The 9,796-nt window shown below is 39.5% G+C and overlaps 1 protein-coding gene across 1 annotated transcript in view; it reads left to right on the top strand.

The window, feature by feature from the left end:
- LOC143782851 (carbonic anhydrase 13-like) overlaps positions 1 to 8,044 on the top strand; it is a 53,312-nt gene extending 45,268 nt beyond the window's left edge. The window contains exons 6-7 of the mRNA XM_077270767.1: positions 5,294 to 5,449; positions 7,655 to 8,044. Coding sequence (XP_077126882.1) covers positions 5,294 to 5,449; positions 7,655 to 7,780 — 282 coding nt within the window. The 3' untranslated portion in view covers positions 7,781 to 8,044. The remainder of the gene's footprint in view (positions 1 to 5,293; positions 5,450 to 7,654) is intronic.
- The last annotated feature ends 1,752 nt before the right edge of the window (positions 8,045 to 9,796 follow it).

Below are 9,796 nucleotides of genomic sequence, written 5' to 3' on the forward strand. Positions count from 1 at the left end.
AATTTGTAAATACATAGATTTAATAAACTGCAAAAGTAAAAACAAGCTTCATTCATCTTTATCTCCCAAGTCCGTTCGTGGAATTTCACCAGCAGTGCAAGAAAAATCAATTATCTCCATACAGCTTATCTTCTGCAGCAGCTGGCATATGCTTAGAAACTTTTGCAATTGCAACACCATCAGGTGAGCAAGCACCTCTATACAATCTGTATCATCAGATAAAACCTTATTTACGACATTTTCTCCCCAGTTTTTTCTCCTGACTAAATAGAGCAGAGAAGACAGTGCACAATACTATATAGTATAATGATTGCAATAAATTAAGAGGATAAAAAGTTTAATGGGAGAAGGAGGAGTGCTTCTTTAAGGCCCATTGACACACACATCTACTGTATGTCTTGGGATTAAAACTCTAGTGTTCCTTGTTTGGTAGGCTCAATTTTCTGCACAACTATGTTTCAATTCTCGTGCATCACTGCTGGGTTCCAATCCATTTTTCCATCTGCTCCTGAGTTTCTACTTTTGTCCTAGTTGCTATGATTCCTTGTGTCCTCTGGAAGCTGCACCCACGCATGGGGTCCATGTGCCCACCAGCACCTGGGGTTTACCGGGTTAGCGGGTCCAACTTACCTGGTGAGCCTTTAAACATACATTAATCTGATATGGCTGGTTTTTGGAAGTGTTAACCGCATGGTGTAACACCTATAAGGTTAAGAACCTACTGTGAGGTTCTATGTGACGTGGCATTGGGCTTCATACAGTCTGATCAGAATGTTAACCCTTGTGTTTAGTTTTGTAACTTTTTGCTTAGCCGCAATAGATCAAAGTATAAGTATTGGATGTGTGGTCCATATCTTTTTCTACAGCTATAGCATTATTTGTGTATTAAGTTTAATTCTCATACTGTATTTATGTACCAAGCCTGGTTCTCATTCATTAACTATATAATGAGCCTGGTTGTGATAGTGTATATTATGGGCTTGGTTCTGGTACTGTACTTTATATTTACTGTGCTTAGTAGTTGTATCATGTGTTGTGAGCTCTGTTTCCGGGCTCCCTCCTGTGGTCGTGAGTGGTACTGTGTGAGTTCTCTCTTTGGGCTCCCCCTGGTGGCTCTTTTTGTTATTTTGCAGGTTTCTGGCTGGGATCAGCTGTCTCGTCATCTGCTAGTTAGGTTTCCTATTTAATCCACCTGGTCCTTCATTCCTTGCCTGTTGTCATTGTATTCAGTGCTATTCTGATTGCTCCTGTCTACATCCGTTATCAGTCTCTCCAAGAGAAGCTTAGTTTTGTTTGCTTATTTTTGCTCATCTGTGTTCAAGATGTTTCCTAGTATATTATGAGTTTTGTCCAGCTTGCTAATATGTGATTTCCCTGCTTACTGGTGCTCTGGGGTGCTGAGTTGCTCCCCCCACATCGTTAGTTGGTGTGGGGGTTCTCGCATTCTCTGCGTGGATATTTTTGCATAGGGTTTTTTACTGACCGCACAGATCCCTTGCTATTTTCTGCTATCTAGCGTTAGCGGGCCTCATTTGCTTAACCTGTTTCATCTCTGCATTTGTCTTTTCCTCTTAACTCACCATTATTATTTGTGGGGGGCTTCTATATCTCTGGGGTTATTTCTCTGAGGCAAGTGAGGTCTTTACTTTCTCTTTAGGGGTAGTCAGTTTCTCAGGCCGTGAAGAGACGTCTAGGATTTCAGGAAACGTTCCACGGCTACCTATAGTGTGTGCGGTTAGGATCAGGTTTGCGGTCAGTCCAGTTACCACATCCCCAGAGCTCGTCCTATTTTCTTCTACTTAGCTGGTTAGATTTGTGATCCTAAGCCACTAGGATCATAACAATCATGTTTATATACTGCACATTGTTCTGATGCTATATGTAATGAGCTTAGTGCAGTTACAGTACATGGTTGCTCTGACAAAAATAAATGTTAAACGCTATTGTATAAAAAATATGATTTCAGAGAAAAAATAAGTACTAGTAAATGTAGGTAGTAAATTTAAAATGATAAATCCATTTTAAAGTAGTCAACAAACATGTCAATGGAAATTACAGTAGTAGTTACCATGGATTACACTGACAAGCAAAAGATTAACAATGTTTTGAACGTTTGACTTTCAGGCTCCATATCTCACCAACCACTACTGCTTCAACATGAGACTATCATCATTTTATAGACAATCATCTTGGCTATCTCATACATACATTTGATTTGCAGCTATTTGCAGTCGGTTCATCACAAGGTCTATCAGGTCTAACGCGACAAACATGGCAATGGAGGTGGCTCATATAGTGAGATGTCAGATGTCCATGCAAGCACTGTGTGACGCAGATTACACAAGTCTGGAATGGTTGCCTGAAAAACGGTAAAGAAGCCCCGACTTCAATTTTATCACAAGATGTGTCGGCTTGAGTTTGAAAAAAAGTGCGAAAAGTGGATAGTAGACTATTGGAAACGGGTGATTTGGAGTCATGTAATGAAAGTCAATAGACTAGGCTCTGATAAGTGCAAATGGGTCTGGAAAAACAAGGGGAAAAAGGGGCTAACAGATTGAGAAATTGAAGGAACTGTCAAGATCGATGGTGATCTCAATGCTGAGCTATATGTGAGTATCCTACAAGACGAGTTACTTCATATACTCAAGTACTATAGGTATGAAAAGATGACATAGTGGTCCAACAGGACAACGACCTGATTCAACGAGATTGGTTAAGAAATGGTTCAATGACAATGAAGTGTAGGTGCTGGATTGGCCCCCACAGTCCCAAGACCTCAATCCAATCGAACACTTGTGGGTAGAGTTGAATAAAAAGCTGTATACATACTGAAGTGAGTTGACCAGTATCCACCAACTTTGGGAACAGATTTTGGTAGAGACATGCTTGAATCTGATCGAGAGCATACCCAGAAGGATTCAGGCAGTGTTGAAAGCCAAAGTTGGATTTGCAAAATACTAACAAAATAATAAAAAAATAAATTTAGGTTTTTAGAAGCAAAACAGTAACAATAGAGTGACATGACAAGAATCATAACTAATCATATGCAAGATATTTTCAAGTCAAATTTATGTATGAGATAGCCAAGATGATTGTTTTTAAAATGATGGTAGTCTCACGTTTGAAGCAGTAGTGGATGGTGAGAAAAGAAGCCTGAAAGTCAAAAGTGCAAAACATTGTTAGTTACCATTTTGTTCGTCAGTGTAAGATCTTTACTAATTTACTAAATTATAGAGTCATGAAATCTATATAACAGCACTGTAAGTAAAAGACCATTCAAGTCCATAGTGCTTTGTCTAGAACATCTTTTTCCAGACTTCCGGTATATTAGGTCTCAGGTAGGTCCTATTTTCTCCTGAGGAGTTATTTCTTTTTGTTGAGCACCACAAGATATTTGTTCTGGAAATCAATAGTGTTAACTAGTGTTGAGCATTCCGATACCGCAAGTATCGGGTATCGGCCGATACTTGCGGGTATCGGAATTCCGATACCGAGATCCGATACTTTTGTGGTATCGGGTATCGGTATCGAAACAACATTAATGTAAAAATGTGTAAAAGAGAGAATTAAAATAAAAAATATTGCTATACTCACCTTTCCGACGCAGCCTGCACCTTACCGAGGGAAGCGGCAGCGTTCTTTGTTTAAAATTCGCGCTTTTCTTTCCTTTACGTGAAGTCCCGGCTTGTGATTGGTTGCGTCGCAGTCACATGGGCGACGCAACCAATCACAGCAAGCCGTGACGTAATTTCAGGTCCTTAAGGATTTTAAAATTACGTCCCGGCTTTGTGATTGGTTGCGTCGCAGTCACATGGGCGACGCAACCAATCACAGCAAGCCGTGACGTAATTTCAGGTCCTTAAGGATTTTAAAATTACGTCCCGGCTTTGTGATTGGTTGCGTCGCAGTCACATGGGCGACGCAACCAATCACAGCAAGCCGTGACGTAATTTCAGGCCCTTAAGGATTTTAAAATTACGTCCCGGCTTTGTGATTGGTTGCGTCGCAGTCACATGGGCGACGCAACCAATCACAAGCCGTGATGTCACGGGAGGCTGGACACGCGCGCATTTTAAAATGCGCGCTTGTCCAGCCTCCCGTGACGTCCCGGCTTGTGATTGGTTGCATCGCGGTCAACCAATCACAAGCCGGGAGGCTGGACACGCGCGCATTTTAAAATGCGCGCTTGTCCAGCCTCCCGTGACGTCCCGGCTTGTGATTGGTTGCGTCGCGGTCAACCAATCACAAGCCGGGAGGCTGGACACGCGCGCATTTTAAAATTTTAAAATGCGCGCGTGTCCAGCCTCCCGGCTTGTGATTGGTTGACCGCGATGCAACCAATCACAAGCCGGGACGTCACGGGAGGCTGGACAAGCGCGCATTTTAAAATGCGCGCGTGTCCAGCCTCCCGTGACGTCACGGCTTGTGATTGGTTGCGTCGCCCATGTGACTGCGACGCAACCAATCACAAAGCCGGGACGTAATTTTAAAATCCTTAAGGGCCTGAAATTACGTCACGGCTTGCTGTGATTGGTTGCATCGCCCATGTGACTGCGACGCAACCAATCACAAAGCCGGGACGTAATTTTAAAATCCTTAAGGACCTGAAATTACGTCACGGCTTGCTGTGATTGGTTGCGTCGCCCATGTGACTGCGACGCAACCAATCACAAAGCCGGGACTTCACGTAAGGAAAGAAAAGCGCGAATTTTAAGCAAACAACGCTGCCGGTTCCCTCGGAGAGGTGAGTATAGCAATATTTTTTATTTTAATTCTTTCTTTTACACATTAATATGGTTCCCAGGGCCTGAAGGAGAGTTTCCTCTCCTTCAGACCCTGGGAACCATCAGGAATACCGTCCGATACTTGAGTCCCATTGACTTGTATTGGTATCGGGTATCGGTATCGGATTGGATCCGATACTTTGCTGGTATCGGCCGATACTTTCCGATACCGATACTTTCAAGTATCGGACGGTATCGCTCAACACTAGTGTTAACAGATCCCATCAATGGAAATATCAGACCAATCTGTGAAGATCATTTTTGCTTGCTTCCTTTAGGTTTGGTGTCCAGTTTTAAGAATACAAACGGCCATTAGGATCTTGTAAAAATATTGCCATCATAATTAGCAAATGAGTGGAAGTACAAGAATTGTTTCATCTAATTTGGGTTTGACAAATTTACAAGAATAATTGGTTACAATTTTATGTTATGTGCACATGGGTTTTATTTGCCAGTTATCCTAATATCTGAATGGATAGATTTGCTAAAATGTCTAATTTTCATTTTAGGATGAACAGTCATCCTTTACAAACTTTGATCCATCTTGTCTTCTCCCTGGCTGCAAGGAATTCTGGACTTACCAGGGATCAATTACTGTTCCCCCACTTTTAGAAAGTGTAACATGGATTGTATTAAAAGAACCAATAACTGTCAGCTCCAGACAGGTATGAATAAACTCTCCATCAGAAAGTTTGGAAAGGCTGGGAGACATGAAATGTGTATAAGCCCATGTTCCCACGCAGCATGTACGGGTTTTTTTTGCTGCCTTTTTTGTGCAGGAAAGCGGCTATTTTTAACAGTGCAGTAAAATTGATGTCATTCAATGACAAGTCATGCCCACTGTACATTTCAAGGGGTTCTCCCATGAACAAAGTTCATTTTAAACAATAGATCTTGGCAAAATAATAATTTCCACAATTGAATGTGTTTAAAAAAAATGCAGTGCAGCAGGAAAAGCAATCCATCCAATAGGTAAACCAGCTCAGGCAGTCTGTTAAAAGCTTTCAAATTTTATTAGGAACATTCTTTAAAATATCCATTCAGCATAAAAGTCACAAGCCCCCAATGTGGGAAGAGTTCTATGGGCAGACGCATTTCGAACCTAGCGGTTCTTAATCCTTGCACAGCATCTTGAACAAAAAAAACAACCTTAAATACCACATTCTATCCTTGTCATGTGATTGTTGCCACATAATCACTAATAGTATTCTTCACTTGTTGATAAACATCTCACAATATAAGCTAAATAAAATAACACAATAAAACGCACATATACATGATAGACATATGAAAAAAAATCCTACCATTCTTTCTTTTTTTTCTCTTTCTTTTTCTCTTCTTTTCTTTTTGAAGGCTGCAAGAAAATGTAGAGATTTTTATATAATGATATGTCAAATCCTGCTTAAAATTCATCCCTAAAGGTGCTCTTGTGTGCAACACATAGATCCACCACGATTCCCTATTTAAAAGTTTTCTATGGTGGTCACCTCCTCTACAGGGTATAGAAACCTTTTCTATTCCCATAACCCTGCACATAGTGGTGTCCCCATTATGGTGTAATGAAAAATGTCTTGAAGCTGCTGAGCATTTTACCATCTTAACATTATCTGCATCAGATAGATGGCGTCTAATCCTGACTTTCAATTGATTAGTGGTACATCCCACATATTGGAGTTAGTTAAGTTAATAAATATACTACATAAGTGGTGTTGCAATTTACAAATTGCTTAACATTATATGATTTATTGGTAATTGTGGAGTTGAATTCCCTAGTATTCTTGACATGATTGCAACATATACAAGTTTTCTCATTTCCCACATTATTGTTATTACATAAACTTGGGGACAAAATATCTCCTAGAGATGGTGCTCTCTTGGCTGAGAATCTTGTAGGCTGAGACAATACATTTTTAAACATATCATTTTGATGTAATATGGGAATATATTTTGTATAATATTCTTGATTTCCATAAATTGTGGGCTATCTTGTGTTACAAACGCAATATGATCTTGGTGTGATTTTCCTGTTGATTTTGCTTTCAGCATGTCCTGTCTGTTTTTATTAGCGATCGAATTGTTCACTCAGTCCAACATCCATTGTGTGAATAGCCATTTTTTTTAGTCTTTTATTGACTTGAATCAATTCATTATTAAATGTGATATCCGCCGAAGTATTCCTTCTTACACGTGTTAGTTCCCCTAATGGAATATTTTGTATTTTCGATTATGGGATGCACTTGTAGCATGCTGCAATTTTTTTCATGCCTTCGAAAAAATATCACTAGTCGGCACTGCCCCATAGCATAACATTAGTCCGAATAGCACTCAGCCGTGTTATATGCTTGTGTGAGCGAGCACTTAAAGTGATAAAAGTCTGGCTGCCTGTTGCAAGCACTAGATGGGATTTAAGAGCTTATTACATGTGCCTCCATTATGCTCAGTAAAAAAAAATCTGTAAATTGGGGCTTGCAGAATCCAAATTTTGTTTTTTAACTATGATTATGTCTATGTAGTGAATTTGTAAGAAATGGAACACCAATTCATCCGAAGGTTTTTTATGAAATTAATCAACACAGGATTTTGTACCTAAAAGTCAAATAGTGGGAATTTAAGTTGGTTGGATTTTATATTGATGGCCTATCCTTAGGACATCTGACACCCAGGACCCCTAGTTGTTCCTGGTGTCGGCAGTGGCCGGATGTGTTGGGTTGATGAGATGCACAACACAGCTCAATGAGCGGAATAGTGGCCTCGGCCATGTACTGAACATCTGCCCCATATTCAAGTCAGTTATTAGTTCCTAGAGTCAGGTAGCTTTGGATAAAATGAGTTTATGTTATATAATGATACTTACCAAATTCTTTTTTCAGTTATCGCGGTTCCGCAGCCTTTTCTCAACCACTGAAGCAGACGGAATAGAGCCTTGCTGTATGGAAACCAATCACCGTCCAATCCAGCCCCTAAAAGGGAGGAAAGTCAGAGCATCGTTCTTATAAAAAAACTTCCATTACAGAGCTGCATCTGAATGGCATTGTGCAGGACAGTACTATCTGTATATAATTGTGCACCATGTAGACATGTTCAAAGGCTTCAAAAAATGTTTTAAACTAATAAATGTAGATTTTATATTGATATCGTTATAAATAGTCAATATATTTTACTGGGATTTTATGTGATAAACCAACACTATGTAACACATGTTTACGAAGTGTAAAAGAAATGATATATGGTTTTCTAAATATTAAAAAAATATAAATCTGAAAATTGTGATGTGCATTTGTATTCAACCCTCTTGACTCATTACTTTGTAGGACCACCTTTAGATTGGTGAGATAGTTTTGTAACCTTTTCCAGCCCGATAAGCATCAACAACTCTTCTTCTGAGGTATTCAGAAATCTCATTTGTTTATGCTGTGAAAAACTTTCACAATCACATGTTGTGAAGTTCAGACTGTGATACATGCCTGTTCTAGAAATAAATCCCACCTGATTGTCGTCACATTGATTGAAAACACCAGCTAATTTCATCTTCAATTTATCTGCTAATCATAAAGATTCACATAATTTTTCCCCTCACAGACATGTTTTATTTCCTCACTAAAAAAAACCAACAGTCTAATATTTTTTGCCTATTTTTTTCTATATTATCCTCTTTAACTACTTCTAATAATAATGTGAAAATCTGATGTAGTTTTAGGTCAACTTTGTTCAGAAACATGAAAAATCTGATCAGTTCACAAATATTTAATCAACATTGTATTGGTAGAATTTGATTGTTGTTTTATAGTTTTTTTTCCATATCTTTATTGCTAAGCAGTGAGATGTGACGTCCATCCACTGTCCAGATTCACCATAAAATGACTGCTGTCACACTGATTTGGCCTTGATAATACCCTCTGTTCGACTTTGAATTGAAAGCTGCAATACATTATGGGGAAGTGTCCAGTCGCACCCAAGATCATGTAAGCCTCCACTGAATTATGTAATCTTCTACAATGTGTAAAATGGCAGAAATAATTTTGGACAATTCACCTGAAGCAAATCACAGCTGTTTCAAATTTGAACATTTGGAAAGAAACTGACCTCTGGGATGATAAATCCACGATTAAATTAGGAAACCATTGTGTGTGCCTGATAGTGGGTGGATGATTTTCCAGGAGAAATTAATACAGATCCTTCTGTATATTACAGTGTGTTTCATATGCAGGCGTCCATAATTCTGAAAATAAAGAAGACCTCTCTGCTCTCCTCATTGATTCAGTAAATAATGAAATTCAAAAAAGTTCATTTTTTTCTCATAAAAGGTACACTGTGCACCCCATCTTGACTGAAAAAAAAACAAAAATGTAGAAATTTTTGCAAATTTATTAAAAAAGAAAAACTGTAATATCACATGGACATACGTCTTCAGACCCTTTGCTCAGTATTGAGTAGAAGCACCCATTTGAGCTAGTACAGCCATGAGTCTTCTTGGGAATGATGCAACAAGTTTTCCACACCTGGATTTGGAGATCATCTGCCAATCTTCCTTGCAGATCCTCTCTAGTTTCGTCAGATTGGATGGTGAACGCTGGTGGACAGACATTTTCAGGTCTCTCCAGAGATGCTCAATTGGGTTTAGGTCAGGGCTCAGGCTGGACCAGTCAAGAATGGTCACAGAGTTGTTCTGAAGCACACTCATTTGTGGTGAACCTTCAGCCAAGTCTGAGGTCCAGAGCACTCTGGAAGAGGTTTTCATCCAGGATATCTCTGTACTTGGCCGCATTCATGTTTCCTTCAATGGCAACCAGTCATCCTGTTCCTGCAGCTGAGAAACACCCCCATAGCATGATGCTGCCACCACCATGTTTCACTGTTGGGATTATATTGGGCAGGTGATAAGCAGTGCCTGGTTTTCTCCACACATACAGCTAAGAATTATCACCAAAAAGGTCTATCTTCATCTCATCATACCAGAGAATCTTATTTCTCATAGTCTGGGAGTCCTTCATGTGTTTTTAACCCTTTCATGA

Source organism: Ranitomeya variabilis, chromosome 6 (assembly GCF_051348905.1).
Source record: "Ranitomeya variabilis isolate aRanVar5 chromosome 6, aRanVar5.hap1, whole genome shotgun sequence".
NCBI classification, from domain to species: Eukaryota; Metazoa; Chordata; class Amphibia; order Anura; family Dendrobatidae; genus Ranitomeya; species Ranitomeya variabilis.